General features: G+C 52.2%; 3 protein-coding genes across 3 annotated transcripts; all 3 read left to right on the top strand.

The window, feature by feature from the left end:
* The first annotated feature begins 9,546 nt into the window (after positions 1 to 9,546).
* Positions 9,547 to 10,226, top strand: LOC100900173 (general transcription factor IIA subunit 2). The gene has a single exon (XM_003744847.2). It carries the CDS (start codon positions 9,611 to 9,613, stop codon positions 9,929 to 9,931), a length of 321 nt encoding a protein of 106 aa, XP_003744895.1. The 5' UTR covers positions 9,547 to 9,610; the 3' UTR covers positions 9,932 to 10,226.
* Positions 9,933 to 11,525, top strand: Adat1 (Adenosine deaminase, tRNA-specific 1). Its single transcript, XM_018640153.1, has one exon. It carries the CDS (start codon positions 9,933 to 9,935, stop codon positions 11,100 to 11,102), a length of 1,170 nt encoding a protein of 389 aa, XP_018495669.1. The 3' UTR covers positions 11,103 to 11,525.
* Positions 11,526 to 15,342: 3,817 nt separating this feature from the next.
* Positions 15,343 to 20,951, top strand: LOC100901127 (guanine nucleotide-binding protein subunit beta-2). The gene is made up of 8 exons (XM_003744936.2): positions 15,343 to 15,648; positions 15,983 to 16,197; positions 18,276 to 18,339; positions 18,935 to 19,188; positions 19,296 to 19,503; positions 20,113 to 20,257; positions 20,382 to 20,628; positions 20,744 to 20,951. The coding sequence occupies exons 1-7, from the start codon at positions 15,646 to 15,648 to the stop codon at positions 20,573 to 20,575; spliced, it is 1,083 nt and encodes a 360-aa protein (XP_003744984.2). The 5' UTR covers positions 15,343 to 15,645; the 3' UTR covers positions 20,576 to 20,628; positions 20,744 to 20,951.
* The last annotated feature ends 243 nt before the right edge of the window (positions 20,952 to 21,194 follow it).

Here is a 21,194-nt window from a genome sequence, read left to right as displayed (position 1 = left end):
GGTTTTTGTCTGATGCTAATGTTATTAGGTGAAAGGGTGGCGTTGGCGTAGTCAGAAGCTCTAATACATATTGTAACAGAGGCTCTTGGAGCCCGCGGCTGCCGCAATAACCTATAAGAGTTCCTCGGGATTCATCCTAAATGCTGATTCGAGGCAGTCCATAGACTCGCGTATCCGTGTGGAGAGTCGTGCACCCCTCTCGAGATTTCATGGCCTCCTCGAGAGAGGGGCTCCAAGCCCCATGCGCATATCTTATCCGAGCTCTGAGAGCATTGCTATCCTCCAGATCAGAATCCCGACGCCAAATCATTGAACCTACGACGAGCGGTACTCACCCATGACGAAAAGTTGGGTTCACCGCGTTTGAGGACTGTTGACGCGCGCAACACGCACGCACTCACTCACTCACGCAGAGGGTAGGCACGCACGCTGAAGAGCCACGGCACTAGTCGGTGAACTAGAGCACAGCGGATTCCATGACAGCACCGCCGGGTCCCTTTGTCGCAGGCTGACGGGCGCAATGCGACGTCTCTGCGTTGTTCCGACGGCAGCTCCCGGAGGGCTGTGTTCTGCGGCGGATCGGTGGCTCGATGACTTATTCCAATGGCACTTGGTCTTCTTCAGTGGGTTAGTGTCATCTGTGGTGGCGATGACTCGATGTGCTTGTACCGTGGCCGACAGACAGGCTGGAGGGCTGGCTGGATGGTTGGCTCACTGACTACACACCGACGACGAGTCACCCGAAGAGGGAGAGTATGGAGAACGAGTTCGAGTCACACCCGAGCTCCAACGCTGCACTGAGCGCCCTCTCGTATGCACCCCACCAACTAGCGCTGGGGCAATGCCCTCCTGATACCCTGTGGTCGCGCTAGAAAACAGTCGCTCATGTCGGAGAGAAAAAACGGATCTCACGTTCGATCGCTCCTCCGAATATGAGGTCCGCTCTTTTTCTTCCGCTCACACTCTCATTCTCGGTGTGTTCCTCACACTGTGTCGGAAGAGAGGTCCGTCTCTTGAGAAATACTCTCGGTCCGTCATCCGTCAACTTGTACGGCGGCGGGAGTCCAGCGATCCGGGAACCAGAGAGGCGACTTAGCCGATGTCTGGGAGCAGAGCGAGCAGAGAAATCATCGCCGACTCCAATCAACCGGCCCCGAATATAGAATCGGCGGAGCAGCGGTTCAACCGATGCCTGCGGAGGCGCTTCGAGCTCAGGACCGTCGCGACGGTCCTGAGCTCACAACGGTCGGAATCGAGATGCTACCGTTTGTCGCAATCCTCTATCATATGTAATTCTCTCCATTTGGACATTCTGATGCTCCCTGAAGACGATCGCCCGTCAAGAATGATTGAGAGCGCGGTATCGCCCATGAAGGCCACGGGAGGCGGCGACCAAGTCAAGCGAGTTGGCTCTATTCCGCCGCGGAATCGAGGAGAAAAATCGAGAACGAGCGCTGCCTACGGACGAGTTTCCGGATACTCTCTGATTCGCATACCCTTCCGCTCAATGGTCATGGGTGCAAGTCACTTCTGCCTCCCGCGTACGGTCACTTTATCGTGGAGCTGCATCTCATAACCGAAGCGTTGCGTATTCCTAGCTCTCTCACACACTCCAGGGGACCCGGTGCCAGCGGAAAAACGCGAGGCAAAACTACACCAGGCTCAACACCGGAGAGAATGTTCGTGCCGGTGGCACAAGGTTCGGTTCAAGATATGTCGGAGTTTTATCTGTGCTGCCAACAGAAATTCAAGTCCTATCTGTCTTGAGAAGGATACGACGAAAAAAACAGGTTTCTCGCGGACTGTCCTCGAGGATCGCCCTCCACAAGCCTGAGGAGGAATTCCTGGAGGATACTTGCTACAACACGAGCTGGACTCGTTTATCCATGAGCAGGGCTCTTGACGATTCTTTCCTCCGTGCCGGACAGGACCCTAGTCGACTCGATGCCAGGGCTGCTCACGGCACACGCACCGAGAAGCGGATCCTGCTTGGTCCATCGACGCTTCAGCCTATTTTGAATCGTAGTTCCGAGCGCAGCGATTGCGGAAGTCGAGAGCACACTCGAGCGGGCCTCGAAGTCTCGGCTTGGATTTCTTATCCTATATTTCCATTCATGGGAATGATTTTCCGTCAGCTGTACCCGTCAATTCTGAACTTGGGCACCTTGGCTCAGCCGAGAGAATGAATGAGCGAGGCGGCGAGGTTTCTCCCCGAGAGCTGGAAGGTTACAGCATGGTGCCCGGAGCGCATTCGAGCTCTGTCTTATAGAGCTTCTTCTCCAGTTGATCCCGAAGATTCCGTCTCCCTCGGCACCGGCCTTTACCGCTAGAGAAACATGGCTGTAAGACACGGCACTGGCTCCCAATAAAGGGATTGTACCTACTAGAAATGAGGCGGAGCGATCGGATGATCACTGTTCACTGATTGGGGTTGATGAGCGAGATCAAAGACTTCTGCTGTTTTTCAATTGTCACCTCGTCGTCCAGCTCTGGATCTACTCGACAGGAAATCATTGAGGGAGAGATATCCCCAGCTGGGATGGGTGTCAGCTCACCAAGACACCATACATCTTTTTCGATGCGATGCCTCTTCTGTTTGGGTCCTATGCTCAGGGTAGATGAGGATGTCTACTCGATGTCCTGAAAACGATGGACAGGAACCCGAGGCGGTACGATAGGCGAGATTCCGGCTCTACGTGCCACCATGCGACGCTCATGGATGATCGCGTCATTCCACGGTCTCCTTCATTTTTGTGTACCGTCTTGCCACCTTGGTTTGTGGAGACACAGTCGGTGCAAGAGGAGATCTTCCTCGGGGTCCTCAGAAATGCAGGCAGTAAAATCAAATCGCAAGACATAGATGTAGCATCCGGGCTGCACCACGAACCGAGTCTCCTATAAAAGGGGTCTCGTTTTAGAATATATCTATTCATCTCCAACGTCGCTATCGAGTGGTTCTTCAGAGACACGACAATAGACAGCGACAAAGGGGAAGCTTTCCTGAGGGAAGGATATTCAAGGAATACTTCTCGCCCTACGGCAGGATTTTGGTGCGAGCGATTCCATGATTAGGGCTGAAGATTTTTCGCGGACCGCCATTTCTCCGCGAATTTTCGCGGAAACCGGCTGCTCCTCATAGAGTTTCAATGGAGGCCGCGAGTTCCCGCGAGCTCGGCGGTTTTCCGCGAAAAATCTTCAGCTCTATCCGTGCTATCCGCAAAGATTATGGACTCGAGCTCGCTGACAATCCTCCTTTTTTTTGGCGACAGCAGGAAAAGAGGTCGTATCCGCCAGGGACGTTTCGCGGCTCATAGCTTCTCCTCACTCCCAGATGTGAAGTTTCGAGCGGCCTGTATGCAAGAAGAGCGTGCTTTCGAGTGGAGAACATGTATTCGAGACAAGCGCCGTCTACCCGTGCTTCGGTACGCGCCCAACCATATTGGACCGATATTGGAAAACAATGTTCTGTAGAAATTCTGTACGTGGAGGCGTTCTGCTTCCATCTGACATGAGCGCAGCAATGTACGACGAGCTGTCGCATATGAGCGAATGATTCTCTTGATCATCCTGCGAGACGGTCCTGTATGCGTAGGACGCCATCCAGGAAATTTTTACTTTCGGCTCCCCACGGGATCAATGCGACTTGTTGTTAGTTCGGAATGATAGCCGTCCTCACCCCGAGGCTCACGCTCTTTAATGTAGAAGATAGATCCGTCCGAGAGAACTTGAACCGTATTGGGCATCTGGGAGACCCGTTCAGAAGAACGGCGGGAACGAACTTCGATTCAAATCTGTTGCCAAGAGTGTGACTACGGAGATGGAATTGATATGCGCACAAAAATTCAATCTGATCGGACGGCATGTTCTATTCCTTCTCGAGTTCTACCAGAGCGATAACGCCGATCGATGCCGTTCAGAAGAACGCATGTTGAGTCGACTCACGGGTGGTCGGTCACATGTTTGAAAGGAATCGGTATTCGTTCGTGCCGTCGGTCTCAACCGAGTCGGGCATTGGGCGGTTTCTGGGGTGCTCTCTGATCTCCGAATTCGACTGACTAAGTCCCGGAATTGTGAAGCGCGGGAGTCGTGGAATAATCGTGAAACTGTAAAATTGTGGAGCTATGGAATCATGAGATTCTGCAATCATAGGGTTCTGGATTCGTGGTCTTACTTTGCAGTCCAAGTATCCCTGTTTTCCAGCATCACATTGATAGAAAGTCCTGAGTGACTCGCAATTCGTCATGCTCCATTGGGGAGATTGAAACCGAGGATCCGCCCTCCAGTATATTGAACCTGAAAACTGAAGTTTTCGAGATCGAGCTCCGATGAGTCAATATCAAATAAGGAATATCCGAGTCGTTGAGTTAGGCGTTGAGCAATGGTCGCGCCGGTGCCCTTGGATGTTGAGATCATGGAATCGCAATACGTTTGAGTAGAATCTGAAGTAGACTCCGATGCTGCAAAGCTCGTGATGCCTCGACTCCGATTCGCTTTTTTCCAATAAACTCACTGCTGCATGGATTGCACAGACCCGCGTGCCGAAGCCGAAGGTTATCAATTATCAGATCAGCGGGAAGACCGTGAATCAAACACTATATTCTCGCTTGATGAAGGGTATTGAAGCTCTAGCTTCGGCGCTCGGGTACGGTGTAGGACAAAAGCCCGTTCAGGAATACACAGAGATCCAGTCTCACGACGGGGGGACGCCACAGAGGTCTTCACTGGAATTCTTTCACACTGACGGAAGAGTCTAAGCTCCTCCCTATATGTCCCGATCCGTACGTACATACATATAAGTCGGTATGTCAACATTGTGCTGTCATAAGTAGCGTCCCTGTAGGCTACCGGGTATACCCAGGGAGAAGGGGTACACACTCGATCCTGTACCACCTGATAGGCAAAATGTCACAGTTGTAAACTCGGGGGGCAACCCCGATGACTCACGTGCTTTTGTACTGTCATGGGGACGGGGCCCCGTGGGATTGACGAGTGTAATAGTCCTCGTACGGACCGGGAACTAGAAGTTTTCGATTTCCATTCGACCTTCAACGGAGGACTTGCTCATATCTACCGGCATGCTCTACTGGCGGCTGCTCTGAGGGAAAGGTCTCCGAACGGGCATGTTTCCCTTGACGAGCACCACTCAACTCTCTTGTTGACGGACACTATCAACTCCGAAGCGCACATGGATCCGAGAAGCCTGGTATTCAACCAAAGTCGTACTCTCACGACCAGTCTAGACTTTGAGAATCTTTGGGACAGGGAAGCCGAGAAACATCATGATTCCATCCACGAACGCACAGTCGTCGCGTTTATTCGTTTTCTCACAAGAGATTTGTATCTTCAGCTGATTACTGTTCGGATTACCTCGGAATTCATTGGACTCGAGGTTCAGCGATCGTGAACTCTCGAGAAACGCCCGCCAGGAGAGAAAATATGGATATTGGGTTGTGCCACGTGGTGTTTTGAAGAGAGCATTCAGCTGATCTTGTCTGAAAGCTTTCGTTGTCCGAAATCCGCAAGAGCCAGCTTCTGAGTCAAGTTCCATCTTATTGCTCCCCGTGCTCAAGGGTGAACTCCTCCGAGCCACGCCCGAAGTGAGACCGAGCACGGAAGACCTATTCAACGAATCAGGTAGCGAAACGTTCTTCCCAGAAGGAAGCTCTGCAATACATTGCAAGATTTGTTCAAGATCATCCCAAAATGAGGCTTACTCTGAAACTCTGAACCAGCACCTGAGAACAGCGAAACATGCCAGAGCTCTGCAGCCCAGTCAAGTCAGTGGAAACCCCGCCGTATCATGTAAGACGGTCAGAGGACTTGCCAGGCGAGGGAAATTCGCGACCGCTTCATGTGAAGCTCTCGTGAGAGCAGGCATCCCATTTGAGGAGCTTCAAGATTTCTTCGGAAGCCGGTGTAGACAGCTACATAGTTCCGACGCCAACATGCCTGCGTGTCAATTATGGGCTGACTTTGTACGAGAGAACCCTCGATCGAATTCAAGACGCCATTCAGGACAATCCTTGGCCTCGATCGATGAAACCATGGATTCCGTCGGCAGATAGATCGCGCACGTTGTTGTCGAGTGATTTAGCTCAGGAAGCCCGTGCGAGAGCCATGTCTTGGCTTGCGGAGAGCTTCGAGCGGCGAATTCAACAACGATGTCTTCGTTGTTCTGCAGCAGCATTTCGATCCTCTGGCGCGGAGAGACTCGGAAATTCCGTGATACGCTGTTGATACCTCTGCCGCCGACGCCGATGATAACCCGCTGGAGCACTGAGGTAGAGGCTGCGAACTACTGCTGAACATGCGGCGGACTACATGGGGGAGTACATCCAGCATCTGGGGGCATGTCGCTAGGCACAAGGAGGAGGGTTCGCTAACCGAGCAGAATAAGCTCAAGTCGTGGCTTGTGAGCAGTCTGATCACGGTACGCAACCTACCCGTCAGCAATTTCGAATGATGAAATGAAAATACTCCTTGAAGAGGCGGAGCTCGACCCAATAAATGATAACATGGCCGGATTCAGAACATCGGGAGTGGGCATCCTGTGACTATTTGTAGAAAGTTTACCCAGAGCCTGGAGCGCAATCCTTGCTTCACCAAGATGCGCATGATCGCACGAATCCCGCGGGGAGAGCGCGGTGGACCCATTGAGGATCCCGATGTGAAGGATGCTCCCGCATTCAAGTTTGCCCTAAGTCTTCTCCTGTGAGGTTGAGCGCCCTTTCTCAAGATACAGAGTATTTCTACGCGAGAGCCGGAAGAGTTCCGAGGTCGAGAATATGAAGAAGCACAATGTTTCTACGTGTTACGAACAGACGTTCACGGGCTCCTTTCTGGACGAAGTTGGATAGTATCATGCATATCATTACGTATCATATGCGAATCTTCGTGCATGAGTCGCCCGAATCGTAATGATCGAATATCTCATTTCGGAATCCGAGAAAGAAGTACTCTCCCGCAGCCGTTCGCCATTGACTCCACAACCCGGTTCGCGCCGGTCACACCCGCATGTGAGCGGCACGGTATTTGCCACAGCGAATATGATCGCACGCAGGAGGCGTGCGGAAACGGGTCCTGGTGAGTGATTATAAGTTGATAAATAGCGATATTGGCGGCCATTCCGCCTCTCAAGCGACCTGACAGTCGTTCCTTGATTAGATGCAAAGTTAGTCGAATTTCGTCAATATTTTCAACGAAGCAGTGGAGAGCCTCTCTGTAGCGGTCTATTGGCGAGTAACCTGAATAAGAAGAGCAACAACCATGGTCAAGAAGTATCCGGCATGTGCACATATGATTATGGGCGAGCGATGGCAGCAGGGGAAGACCCGACCGATCTGCCGAGAAATCGCCCCTGAGATGAGAGGGACGGGGTCCTCCGATATAGTATCGCCGCATCGTATGGATCCATGAAATTGACCATTGCCCCTGAGTCTCTTCGTCTGAATACCTCTCGGGAGACTTGGAAGCGTAATCGAACGGGAAAAGGCCCTGCATCAAGGCACCGTCCGGGAAGGAGGGAATTCCGTCTCCGTAAACGACGATGAGGCCACCGTAAAAGTAGGCAAACCTGGAGGCCACACTTTCTTCCGAAATCCGTGAATCTGCGGATCCAGGATCCGCCATTCTCTTACAGAAGAATGCATCTGCACAAAATATCTACATCAGTTACTCATGTGGGTATGCATATGTTGTCTTGAATACATAAAGTCAAGTGCCGCTGGAATCGGACTCCTATACGTTGGAAAACTCCCCTAGCCTACGAATCGACATCCCTCGGTTCTGTGAGTTATAGCATGGTCTCTATGTCCATTCTCTCCTCTGACCAATAGAACTTCCTTCATGTCATGACTTCGGATGATTTCGCAGCTCTAAATTGTGACGTGCAGGAGAACGTTTGAAATTAAAGATCACTTCCTCAATGTCTCTCCGTAAGAGAGAGGCTGCGACCCTCGGCCCGTATGAGGATGACTCGCTCGACGCCTAAGTCAACGACTCCGATTTCCCCAGTTCGAAATCGCGATAAGGGAGCTTGGGTTTAGAGTCTTCAGACTTCAGCTTCAGGGTACTGGAATTCGAATCCTCGATTTCGATTTCCCTCATTTGGGAGTGCAAGTGGCGCCCCACTCAGGAGAGTATCCCCGAAACCGCCCGATGCCAGACTCGTTTGTTCGAAACTGCCGGTACGGATCAATGTCATCATTGACACCACACACATATCCTCCTCCCCAAGTATAGGGTATGGAGTACAGACACAGATTCCTTCATACCAGGGTGTCGACCAGTAGACTCATCAGAAGAAGTCTCGAACGGCGTCGATCGGCGCTATTAGAAGTCGAGAGAAAACAGAATTGGCCTTTTTGAATAATGTGAGCGGATCGATCTCATTCCCGTAGTCTCAGCTTGGGCGACAGATTTCAATTTTGCGACTCGTTCCCGCTGTTCTTCCGAGTGGGTCTGTCATGTACGCCACATGAGTTCTCTTGGACGGTATCCCGAATTTACGTTCCTCCGCTCAAAGAGCGCCTTTCTTGCGTCCAGGCCGCTCGAAATTTTCTCACGTTGCGATTTCAATTCTCGATTCATCCATGAAGCGCGCCTAGAATCTTACCGATACGTGGTTTCAGATGGGTGTGTCTGGGAGCTTTTGATGATGGCTAGCTCGCCTAAAAGCGAGGGGGAGAGCAGCTGCGCTGACTGTCTGGGCTACTCCATAACAATCACTTCCGATCGGTCTACTCAACTAGCTGCCTGAAAAACTGCGGGCTAGCTCCGAAACGGACTCGGTGTTCAGTTGCCAATCGACCCAACAGTGGAACAGTCGCAGAACTGCGCTGCTCATCTGGAATTAAGTGAGCGAGTATCGTTCCGAGTGTGGAGTGAATGGACGACTTCGTGGGCCTTTGGCGAGTGAACGGCGGGTCCGCCACTGAGTAGATGGATTACGATTGCTGTTTCTGCTGAGTTCGCGTCGAAGTTACGTTCAGAGACGACCACGGGAACGTCTATCGGTCCCTTGTCGAAACGGGGCGACGATCTCGCCGCTTCATCGACATCGACGTCTCCATCATAATCGACGGCAGCATCATCATCCCCAACCACCACCACGACAACAACAACAAAATCGAGCACAGCAACAGCGGCAAGCGAACTGCACCGTCTCGAGCAACGTCGCCGGCAGCATCGGGATAACACCTCTCTCAACGTCGGCTGTGGTTGGTGAAATCCTCGACTGTTACCAAAACCCCTGATCGTTCCCAATACCCAGTACGCAGCTGCTTGATTGTTTCCTTAGCTAGATTCCATTCCCCGGAGTACTATCGCACGTAGCTATGTTGACTTAGCTCCAAGCGAGGGAGTAATTGCTCTCATTATCGATCTGTTGTTTTCTATTGTCTCAGTTAGTCTGATCGATTGCTTTTCGGGTTCCGAGGGCCATATCGGAAAAAATCTCGGGCCTGCTCCATCTGAATCGACCACGTTCACGGAAACTTGCGAGACACCATTACACCGAGCCCTCGACCTATCGAGTTGTCTGTGCTTCAATTTGAAGTTTTCCTCCAGCACTGATCTCCGATCCTCGTCGTCGCTTCGTCTAACGTCCACAATGAGTTATCAACTTTACCGGAACACAACGCTGGGTCAGACCCTGCAGGATTCGCTTGACGAGTTGGTCGCCTCCGGACAGATCTCGCAGCAACTCGCTGTGAGAGTTCTCCTCCAGTTCGACAAGTCGATCAACAACGCTCTGGCGACTCGCGTCAGAAGTCGGCTCTCATTCAAAGCTGGCCATCTCAGCACCTACAGATTCTGCGACAATGTTTGGACGTTCGTGTTGAAAAACGTCGAGTTCCGCGAAGTTCAGGAGCTTGTTCGAGCCGACAAAGTGAAGATTGTCGCTTGCGACGGCAAGGGCCAGGCCTCCTAGAATGCCCGGCCGTGATCCTGGCGACGATTCGGCGTCGACATTGGGCAATCGAGTTGCGCGTCTCGTCGTCGAAGCTTTCGAAGACTTACCTCGGAACGGCAAGCCCACCCTGTCCGAGTGGTCGGTTCTTGCAGGCATCGTGTCAGTACCGACGGACATATCGAAAGCTCCGGTCGTTCTGTCTCTCGCGACAGGGACTAAATGCCTCGGGAAAAGCGAGCGGCGACCTGGATTGGTTAGCGATTCCCATGCAGAAGTTCTCAGCAGAAGACTCCTGAATCAATTTCTTCTAAACGAAGTGCGCAAAACATACACTAGTGAGGATCGAGGTGTCTCATCGTATTTTTCTCTTAAATCGAGCGGTCTCTGCGAATGGCGTGGCAAGGCGGCGTCACTATATCTCTTTATTTCTCAATTACCTTGCGGGGACGCTTCTATCTGTGACAAAGATCATTCCTCTTCCGATGCCGATGGTGATGTACACCGGACGGGAGCCAAACCCGTGAAAAACGGACTACAAGATCCAAAACTCGAAGGCAAACTCTTCCACAACATTGGCTTACTACGAACGAAACCCGGTCGTGGTGAACCAACTGACTGTATGTCTTGTAGCGACAAAATCGCTCGCTGGATCGCCTGCGGTGTTCAGGGCTCATTGCTGTCGATACTTCTGGTGGGTCCGATTCCCCTCAGAGGAATCGTAATCGGCAGTCCTTCAATATACGACGAAGTTTCCCTACGGAGGGCTCTGGTCGACCGTCATCAAATGCCTCTCGAAGCCGTGGAATTCATCTATGCGGACGAGTGCAAGTTCCCGCACTCGCGACATGGAGATTTGCAGCGATGTTCGACAAGCGTACTCTTCGGCAGGGACTTGAAGAAAGCTGAGGTTGCTGTGGACGGGCGAAGGCACGGAATCATCAGAAAACATCTTGGAACTCCGAAAGCCGAATTGAGCATTTGTCGTCATCGCATACTGTTGACGTTTCGGGAAGCACTGGGAGAGATCCTACGTTCAGGACGCTGTGAGAACAGCGTTGAGGGGCTCAGGGCTCTTAGTTACATGCAGCTCAAGTCACGACGACCTCTGTGGCTCTGTGAACGTCGGAAACGGTTTGAGCATAAGATGCCGCAATGGACAACCAAAGAAGATCGAGATTTTTCTCAGTGAGGCCGACGAGCTCCCCCAAGTTCTCCGATTCGAACGTTTTCGAAGTGGATGATGATCTCTGCATCTAGACTGATTTTCTGACAGCCTCAGCCCACCATTGCTGCTCAATGACGAAGACTGGGGAAGAGGGATCCCATCGCCCAGCCCGAGGGGAAGCTCAAGGAAGAGGGAACTCGTATACGATCCGCCGGATGAGGTCATTCCTCTCCGTTGATTTGTCTCCGTCATAGCTCATAACATACTCTTTCTTGCATCCACCTCGTTTCCTTGCTCATCTCGCGAACTGATTGACTTTATTACTTTGATTATTATTATTACTATCGTTATTATAATTATTATTGAAGCATCGTGATCAGTTTCCTTAAACCGAGAGTATATTTTACATGAGCAACAATAATAAAAAAATATCAGACAGCATCGGTATTGGCATGTCATGGATGTTTTTTCTGTTTATTTCAGTCATGGTGAAAATAGCTCCTCTCAGCTGTTCGCATGCTCAAGCATTTTTGAAAACTTGCGTTAGCTCGTTCTCTCCTTGCGCTGCTGCCCTAGATGGCCGACTAGAATCCGTTCTCTCATTCCCTTAGGCGAGCATCCCAAGCTCGATCACTGATTGCTCGGGAGAAAGTACGGAGCTCCTTCCAGAAGGAACTCCACGTATCTGTAAGACGCTGGAGCGAATACCGAAAGTGCTCGGTCGCACGGTGCCCTCGATAGTTTTCGATTCTCCCCAACCTCGTTGAAATTCCTGCCCTTCGAAGGGCGTGCCGCATAAACTTACTCGGAAGGTTTTCCGTATATGACGACAGGTCATGTCCGACAGCTTATCGAGTTGCGACTTCAGTGATTGAGACGATAATCTGTGGAACTCTCCAGCTGCCCATCCGACCAATCCTTGCCGGGAAGTCATGATTATAATAACTATGCTGCCCGATCGGGGCTAATTGTCACCAATGGTCTCGTTCCGACAATCTCATGTAGGAATGAGAAAGGCAGCCATTCGTATCCCAATTAAGATGAACATGCACAATAGCTGCGTTTATACCTCGGATGGCTGAATGAGTGACTGACCGGCTGGCTGGTTGGTTGGTTTGTCTATCTATCGGATATCGAGCCTGAAACCAGCTAGCACGCCAGTCCACGGCGCGATGTTGATCACTCTCAAAAGCTCACAGTGTTGTGCTCTCTGACGACGGCGACACGTCGAGTGAGGCGACTTCTTGATTGGTAATTAGTTTTGCCGGTTTTCGCCGAATGCTTGGCGAGCCGACGTCGCGTCGGCGTCGTCGTTGCTCTTGTCACTATCAGCTCACGGAGCTCCTCGTGAATCGAAGCCTCCTGCGGTTCATCCGCTCCGACAGTGGAGCGCTTCCCCTCTCGATTCTTGCGTGCAGCTTCTTCGAGTACAATCGCCTCTTCCGCACAAAACTGGTCAGATTTCGTCCCGAGAGCCCGATGGAGACCGTTCCCGTCGATCCCCGCTTCGTACGCTACTGCATCTAGAGCTCTATTCTGCGCTTATGTTGATACTCGTTCCTTTCACCGAATCTTACTGCTGTTATTGTAAGGTCCGAGTTCAATATTTACGTTTAGATCCCGTTTGAGAGTAACGGCACTTGTATCTAAACGTAAGCTATCTGCAAGTTGAAATATTCGATCGCACTGCGGAAAAGAAGCGTCACCACGAGGCGCCGAAAGAAGACTACGCGAACAAATCAGAGATACAATGGTTCCAAATTATTTGTTTGCAGTCCTTGTCGGGACGCTTCGAGTGCCGCTCCTCGACTCGAGCGCGCGCTTGAGAACCGAACAGACGCCAGGAGCAAATCGGTGAAGAAGTGAGTCTCTTAGCTACTGTGACATTTCATCAGGATGTTGCCTTAGATCGAATAGGGATGGAGCCCACCAGACCTCTATAGAGTCTGAGTGAACAACGAATGATGAGCTACCCTCCTGCGGGAGGGATGAAGCAGTCAGCCAGCCAGAAAGCCAATCAATCAAGCAATCGACTCGGGCGTCAGATGAGACACGTGCGCAGGTCCCCGGTCATATCCGCGAAAAAGTAGATTGGACTAGAATTTCGCGACCGAGGACTTGAGCTGTTCATGTGTTCTTTTCATACTCGATCTCTCTTTCGCGTTTGCCTCGTCAACAGACTAGGTGGATTTCTGACTGCCTGACTGGTTGGCTTGCCGGCTGGCTGTCGGGCCGGCCGACCGGCAGTCTCTCTCGCCTGCCGTCAAAGGGACGGATCGACTCACTTGCGGGCAAGCGACCCAGCGAGCTTACCACTCGCAGACGAGTGGTTGACTGGATGTTGCCGCCGCCGCCGCTTATCTAACCTCGAACTGTCAATTTCTGTTCCAGTGTGAAGTTGAGGTCGAGCCGCAAGTGAGCGCTCTGGTCGTCGTCTGGAGAATATCGTCAGAGCATTACCGCTCCGATCGATTCGTGACAAGCATCTGCAGTATAGCATCCGCGCTATACCGTGCAGCTAGCCGACTGGCAGTTTCAGCCACAGTGCCCGCAGCAACAATAACAACCGCGACAGCAGCATTGAAGACGCTCGCGAAAGCCGTCATCTCTAACATCGGTGGTGTTTCAACAGCGGTGTTGCTGTTATTGCTACTGCTGCTGTTGCGGCCTCTGGCGATTCAAGTGCCGACGGGATCGCTATCGGACTCACTGAGCTCAGATTGGGCTTTTTGAAGGTTTCCGTGATAACGCGCATCATCGTGCACCGAAGACGGAACCGTCTCGCAGTGTACAACGCTCCACTCCCAGAATCGGCTCACGAGTGCCGGAGGAGCAGCGGGATAAATTGCAAAATATTAATTCGACAGGAATTCGGCTTTGGCCACGGACAGATCTGAGCGAATTTCGCGGAAATCCACGAGTCACTAAAGCCTTCGAGTCTTCCGGGGCCGACACCAGCGGATGACCCCAAGACTGATCGAGAATTCGACTGCACAGTCGATGCTTCGCCAGAGTATCTTCTCAGTTGGGAGCTGACGCCGAAGCAGCGATCGGAGCAAAATCTCTTGTACCATTCATCTTCTAATCGGCGGCTCGTTCTTCTCCCCGTTCTTGGACATTTTGAGACAGCAGACTCCCGATTGCTGTGCGCAAAAGTGGCTCCGACGGTCGAGAGGTCCCTTGAAGAACTCGAGGCCGAGCGAGGACTCTCGTCCGTGGCGATTCTATTCTCACAGTAACTGCCGTGGATACCGGTAGCAGGCAAGGACAAGCATTTTCAGCGCATCTGTGGTGGAATCCGGTGCTTCTGCTGTATCGCGTCAACCGCCGCCGCGGCCGCCGCACGTACCGTGGCAAGAGATTTCCAAGGCGTCTTCACTTGTGCTCCATGACATCAATCCAGAAATCGGATATTCCGACCGCATATCTTCCCGACTGTCAGAGGATCAGGCTGGTGCCTCGGACTCTCTCTGTGACACCGTGTGCATTTGAAGCATCAATAAATCGCCACGGACTCCCAGGTGGATCATCCTCTCCGGGAATATCGAATCCATGAGGATCATCATCCTCGATTCCGTAGTCATCGCAAACCGCGCGGTTTCCCCGACCGTTTGACCGATGAACGTAGGAGCAGCCTGGATTTCGTCACGAGGCACTCGCAAAGTCGTCTAGTACCCGCCAACGATAAAGCCGACGGCATTTAGCACAAGCAGCTCTAAATCGCGGCGACTGAAAAAGCGGAACCACAGCGACGAATCGACACCGAGGAAACAAGGAGGCAAACGAGGCAGAGAGCCCGTCTAACCGCGACCTAGCGCGGCGGTCGTCAAGTAGACCAACGACATCCTCCCGCAGGTGAGAGGGAACCTTTAAGTGTGAGCGTCGACGCAAGATCGACTCGCGGACAGCGACGAGGCACGCTTGCATTCACCTGGTAGGCTCACCGACCGACCGACTGACTGACTGCTGGCTTGACCGGCCGGCATTAAGGCAATCAGGCGGGCAGAAAAGCAAACTAGCGGGCGGGCGGGCAGGCAGGAATAGAGGGAGGAAACAGTGTTGGTAGCGAGTGAGTGAGTGAGTGAGTGAGTAAGAGCCTAAAGTGCGGCAGCCAACGCCGATACAGGGAAGCAGCAGCGACGACAACATCGGCGACCAGCCTACCTACCATCCAGCCGGCTGGTCGGGCGAGCAGGCAAGCGACCGACTGACTGACTGACTGACTAAGCGAACGAGCGAAGCAACCGACGTTGGTGGCAACGGCAGTGGCAGCCGCAGCAGCAGCAACATCAACAACAAAGACGTCAAGCAAGAGCAAAGTAGAAACAGCAGCGGCAGAATCGACGTCGAGAGCAGCAGCAACAATCACCACGGATTCTAGAAGCTCACAGACAGGCGAACTTATTTACAAACACACACCGTTAAAAAAATCACCCGAACATACCTGATTGGTAAGCTGGAACGAACGAAGTCTACAAGGAGTGCAGATCTTACTTTACGGAACGCTAGGCGCTGAGACCATCGAAGCCCCGATCTCACCGAGTTCGACAGTCACACTTCTCAAATCATGGTGAGTGATACGCTTATCTCGAATGGGCAATCGGCTCGCCTTGCTTTGCTGTGAGCGAGCTTCCTGTCACTGAATTTGCCGAAGATGATACAGGTCGCCGAATCCTCGCTTCGAGGCGCCTTCGGATCCTGAATCGAATATGACATATCACTGTATCACTGAGCGTTGAACGGGCCGGAACGGGCCGCACACGGTGCCGTGAAAAAGATCGTCGAGATCAGAAGCACCGTCCAAGTTTCGCTTGGCGTTTCTGCGTCCGAGTGGCTAACAGCTGCGCGAAGATGAATTAGTGGAGGAGCCATTAAATAAGTGTATCTTTCTGTATGTTTTCGAGGCGGAAGATGAACCATCCGAACACGAATTGATGGCCGAGTTGGAATCGCTTCGTGCGCGAATCACAGCATCACAAGCCCAAGTACGGGACGCCGACTTCAAATCACTTTGCGTCGGAACGGGTTCTCCGCTCCCAGGACTTCGACTCAAGGGTCGCAAAATCCTCAAAGGCCATATAGCGAAGGTTGTCGCTGTCGACTTCGCGGGAGATTCCAAGTGAGTGCTTCGATTGCTCGTCCGCTCGAGGGTCTATTTTGAGTGAGTAGATTGTCTTGATTTGAACTCCGACAAATCAACTAGGTAGTCTCTCGCCCCGTCGAATTGGGACATGCAGAGAACAACGAATTGTCTCATGCCCCCGGCCCATGGGCCGAGAGGAGTAAGCACCGGAGGGGCAGGGGCGAGCTCGAATATTACCGGAGCCCTACTGATTGGTCATTTAACTACAAGCTCCCGCGTTCAGGGTAGCACTCGAGGAAAACTGAAGCCACGATTTCTCGCGGCCTCCTCCCCCCCCCCTGATTTTCCAATCGGGACGCCGTTCCGTAATTCTGGAAGGCAGCCACTCCGCCTCCATGAAAACAGTGTACCAGTGTCAGAGCGTCGGGACTCGCGAAAAAAAGCACAGTCAGTCATCGTCGGCCGGTCAACGATCTCTCTCTCTGCGGTAATCGTGTGTTCAACGCGCGCTCGTTGTTGCTCTCCTCTACTGGAGGAATGTTACACTTTCAAAGTCGCTTACGACTTGCCGTGAGAGCGGCAGGCTCAAGAGATGGTCAAAAGCCACATTCGGCGTCGTCCAAGGAAAGAACCTACAAGCGGCCGTCCAGCCAACAAGCTAGTCAGTCCGTGAAGGCTCCATCGAACTAATACGACAGCGGCTGCGGCGTCCGGGCCACGGTTGCTAAAAATATATAAGCCGATTGTATGTGCAACGCTGTTGTTGTTATCGTCGCCATCCTCGTTTTCCGCCCCCGGGCGGAAGCAACACGGAGGCACCGGACCCGAGAAGCCCAGTCAAGTCTCGCAGAGCTATCCGAATAACCCATATCTCGGGATCTGATCAATAGCGGACGAGATTGACGCTAATCGAGCTCGGCGGCTTTTCAAACTCTCCGGATAGATCTCACTGCGACGCGGACAGTTCTCCTCATCAGGAGCGCTTCCGGTCAGCCGAGCAGTACCACGAACTCCGATGGAGATAATTCCTGGAATCACTTATGTCTCGACGAAATCGTGGATCTGTCCAAGGCAGCGATGTGCAGCGTCAACGAGAAGGCGACCGGCCGAAACTTCGTACCGCGACTGAAATCTCTACATTCGATGGTTTCCGGCTTGGAGCGCGCCTTGCGACGCTACACGCTCCTCGGAATCACGACTCAAGGAGCGGCAGGCGCACTGTCTGGCGTCGCTTCAGCAAAAAAAAATACTACCGCATCAGGCCCACTCAATGATCTATGAGGGAGCTGTAGCTGCTATCGGAGAGTTTGATGAACAACAACAGGTGGTTAGGGGGACGTCACTTGAGCGGTGGATTGAACAATGGGAGCGAGCGGGCGGCTCAACGATCACAAACTCCCCATATTAAAAATAGACTTACCGGTCCCAGCTCATCCCGCCACGTATTCAGTGGCGTACGCAGGATTTTTCTTGGGGGGGGGGGGCTAGATCGGGTCTCCGCATGGGGCTGAAATCCAATATGGCGATTCGCTCCTATACTACAGCATTACGAAGAAACCATCTGGGAGGGGGCTATAGCCCCCTTAGCCCCCCCCCCCTGCGTACGCCCCTGCACGTATTGGCGGCCGCGGCAGCCGTCGTCGCGTATCCCGAGGGCAAATCCTCAGAAAACAGAGGAAAATAGGGACGAATCACACGGACAGAACGGGGCGATCCTTGTACGGAGGCGGAGCGAAACTGTACTTCTCTGGAGAACTGTCTGTCAAGGGTCCCATCGATACTGCTAACGGGGACCGCCGCTCTATACGAGCACTTCTTTAGAGACGAACTTTCCGCTGATGAATGATCCTCCATCCTCCGAAGAACCCTGAAGAGCATTCAAGAGATTCCGCTTGTGCTCACGAAGCCGAGAGGCTATACACCGAGATAAGGAGATAAGAAGATACCGGCTCGGTATTAAAGTTGTATATGTGCATGGGCACAACACGTCATGCGCTGCCCTGCTGGCTGTTGGCCACCAGCTCACGACAAGAGGGGCGAAATAAAGTCGCCGATTGAGGAATGGCTCTCGAGATGCTGAATGAATACGCGACTGACTGACGACTCGATTTCAGACATGCGGTTTCGGCGTCTCTGGATGGAAAACTCATCATTTGGGACACCTGGAGCGGAAACAAGGTGAGTCAGGTCTTCGGTGTTCTGCTTGGTAGACGCTGTCGCCATCATCACTTCAGTCAGTATCCCGATCGAGCCTGTCAACTTGATGTTCAGCGGTCGCGCTTGTCTAACACCGCGCGAGTGAGCCGAACGGGAAGCTGACCCGAGCGTGTCTGTTGTCGAGAAGCGATCGGCTTACACAATTATCCTCCCTGCTGCTGCATCCGGGTGGAGGCTTACTTCGCATCTCAATCGGTTCACATTTGGTTATCGCTCCGAACTTCACGGCTGCCTCGGAGCTCATAAACGCAGTATTGACGATGGAATGTCAGAGCTGCGCTTTGCTGAAGCCGACGATCCTCATACTTAAACTCTTCGAGTTCGATACTGAATAAGGATAATTACCAAAGGCCACTGGCCGCTTGCGCACAGCGCGAATCTCCCCACGAAACCTTGAGATTCCCAAAGTACCATTAGGCTTAGTTAGACGACGCGCCACACTCTGCCCCCTCAACGGAATGAGTGCCAGGAGCGCGTTGGGCCAAACACTCGCTCGAGAGTGCCAGTTAGAAAGAAAATACCCTCCTGGGAATTTATGACTGGAAATACCACGCAGGTGCGCATCATACCTGTTCGCACAACCTGGATCATGGGAGCAGCGTTCGAAAGCTCTGGCAGATTCGTCGCAGTCGGCGGAATGGACAACATGTGCACTATCTACGATTTGGAAAAGAAATGGGGTGGGAACCACGAAGGCGGCGTCTTGGGTGCCGCTCTCGTCCGAGAGCTCGCCGGCCTCCAGGGCTATCTCAGCTGTTGTGTGTTCGTGAATCAAGAAAGAATCGTCGTTGGATCCGCCGACACCAAAGTGTAAGGCTTCATATTTTGAATTATTCGAGAACGATTCGGAGGTCGGTTTCCGGGCGGCAAATATCTCATGACTTGCGAACGGTTCGTCAAGTATCTCTCCAATACAGGTACGTCTTCGACATACCATCTGGAAAGAAGGTCCAGGAATATACCGCCCATGAAGCCGACGTGATTGGCCTCAGTATCCAACCGACGGATTCGAACGTATTCGTAACCGCTTCAATGGACAAGACCTGCAAATTATTCGATCTTCGTTCAAATGACCTATGTCGCCAGACGTTCGAAGGACACGACATGGACGTGAACGATGTCAGCGTAAGTGATTTGACTCTCTCGAAAGTCGACTCCATAGGCGGCGGCTCCGGTACGCGTCTCGATGGGTGCATATGCATGGGTGTATGCTGCTCAGTCGCTGGAACGGTCGGGTAAATATCCGAGGATTATTCTCGGTCAGGTCCGTTCGACGTAATCGACGCCCCCATCTGACGGATAAGCTCCAACTTCCCTCCCTGTCTAATCTTGACTCGAATTGGGGTCCGCGGACGGTTTCCAGGAGAACCGCATCGCGGCATCCCGTATGTACCCCCCTACTCTTCGTTCATATCCCCATCTCGGTGACAAGTTCGATTGTTATGTTCATCCGGAGAGTATTTAAGCGCGAGGAGGAATTTACTGTCGAAACCGCACGCTCCTCAAGAATATACAATTAGCCCTCTCATCGACCTCGTTGACTCCATCGTCATTTATGACCGGCCGACGTTGCTCTCAGCAGAAGAACTTTTAGTTCTTTCGTCGGACGCTGTTTTCCTCTGTACGGTTGCTGCGACTGAGTGAGCGAAGTTGTTCGATAGAAGTAAAAAAGCGAGAAACATCTCAACTTCGTCTGTTCTGCTTTCGCCATATCATCATCAATGCTTTCTCCAGTTCCAGACCAACGGGCACGTTTTCACTTCTTGTTCCGAAGATAAGACCTGCAAACTTTTTGACATTCGTTCAGATGTTGAAATGGCTTCGTATCGAGATCCTGCTAAAGGCACCGCGTTCACCTGCGTTGCTAACTCCAAATCCGGTACGGCTGAATGAGTGAGATCAACATGCTTTCTCCGCGTCCGAAGGATTGAATTCCATAAGGACTGATCCCATTAATGTGACAGATGTGGTCTATCCAAGCAATATCCTCTTTAATTTCACAGGACGATTGATTCTCGCGGGTTCGGACGACGACACCGTGCACATCTGGGACGTACTCGCGCCGCCGAACCTCGACGAAAGCCATCTTGGCAATCTTTGGGGTCACGATGCGCGAGTTTCATCGATGGCGATGTCGCCCAACGGAGTGGCCACGATCACAGCATCGTGGGACACTTCGGTCCGTATCTGGGCTTAATCGAGATAATGGACTTAGGGCCCGAGATCCTTCGAGACCATCATCGCACAGAGGTGAGACGGCGCGGCGGTTGTCCCTCCTACGGGTCTATCTGCCTGTCGAACCGCTGGCACATTGATTTCTCTTTGGTGAGGCAACCCTTCTGAGCTCTGTGGCATTCTTGTTCAGGAACTCCGGACAGCGCTGCAGGCAGGAGATGCCAATCGTGTCAACCTGATATCTCTTACTATCTCTGCTATACAACATTACTATCAAGGAGCAACATTTCTCTATTGTCGAATCAGTTTATCTGAACTAAGAGACATCATTCCGAGAACTGCGTCGACTTAGGGTACCATTCATTTGTAGTGATCAATAAACTGCCAACCCTTACCCTCGAAAGATGATGGTTCCATCGCCTCTATCGTGATGCACGTTCGCTGCATGTCTGCATGTGATTACGGGGACTTATGAACAGACTCCCTCGCATTCTGACAAGCCTGCTCCATGCTATTCGATGTAACCGGTTGTCTCAAATCATATACAATCAGTGCTCTGGGATTCAGCACACGACAGGTCAGACGAGGGTGTCATATCTCAATCAGGAAAGTGATTCGTCATTCATCAATAACCCGTGGCT

Source organism: Galendromus occidentalis, unplaced genomic scaffold (genome assembly GCF_000255335.2).
Source record: "Galendromus occidentalis unplaced genomic scaffold, Mocc_1.1 scf7180000077475, whole genome shotgun sequence".
NCBI classification, from domain to species: domain Eukaryota; kingdom Metazoa; phylum Arthropoda; class Arachnida; order Mesostigmata; family Phytoseiidae; genus Galendromus; species Galendromus occidentalis.
This window is presented reverse-complemented; position numbering and strand designations above follow the sequence as displayed.

What these genes read in the sequence shown, in the direction of transcription:
- LOC100900173 (XM_003744847.2), top strand. Translation starts at nt 9,611, where the DNA reads ATGAGTTATCAACTTTACCGGAACACAACGCTGGGTCAGACCCTGCAG.
- LOC100901127 (XM_003744936.2), top strand. An exon ending in ACACCTGGAGCGGAAACAAG is followed by an intron (nt 18,340 to 18,934) that starts GTGAGTCAGGTC and finishes AATACCACGCAG; the next exon opens with GTGCGCATCATACCTGTTCG. An exon ending in TGGACGTGAACGATGTCAGC is followed by an intron (nt 19,504 to 20,112) that starts GTAAGTGATTTG and finishes TGCTTTCTCCAG; the next exon opens with TTCCAGACCAACGGGCACGT.
- Adat1 (XM_018640153.1), top strand. Translation starts at nt 9,933, where the DNA reads ATGCCCGGCCGTGATCCTGGCGACGATTCGGCGTCGACATTGGGCAAT.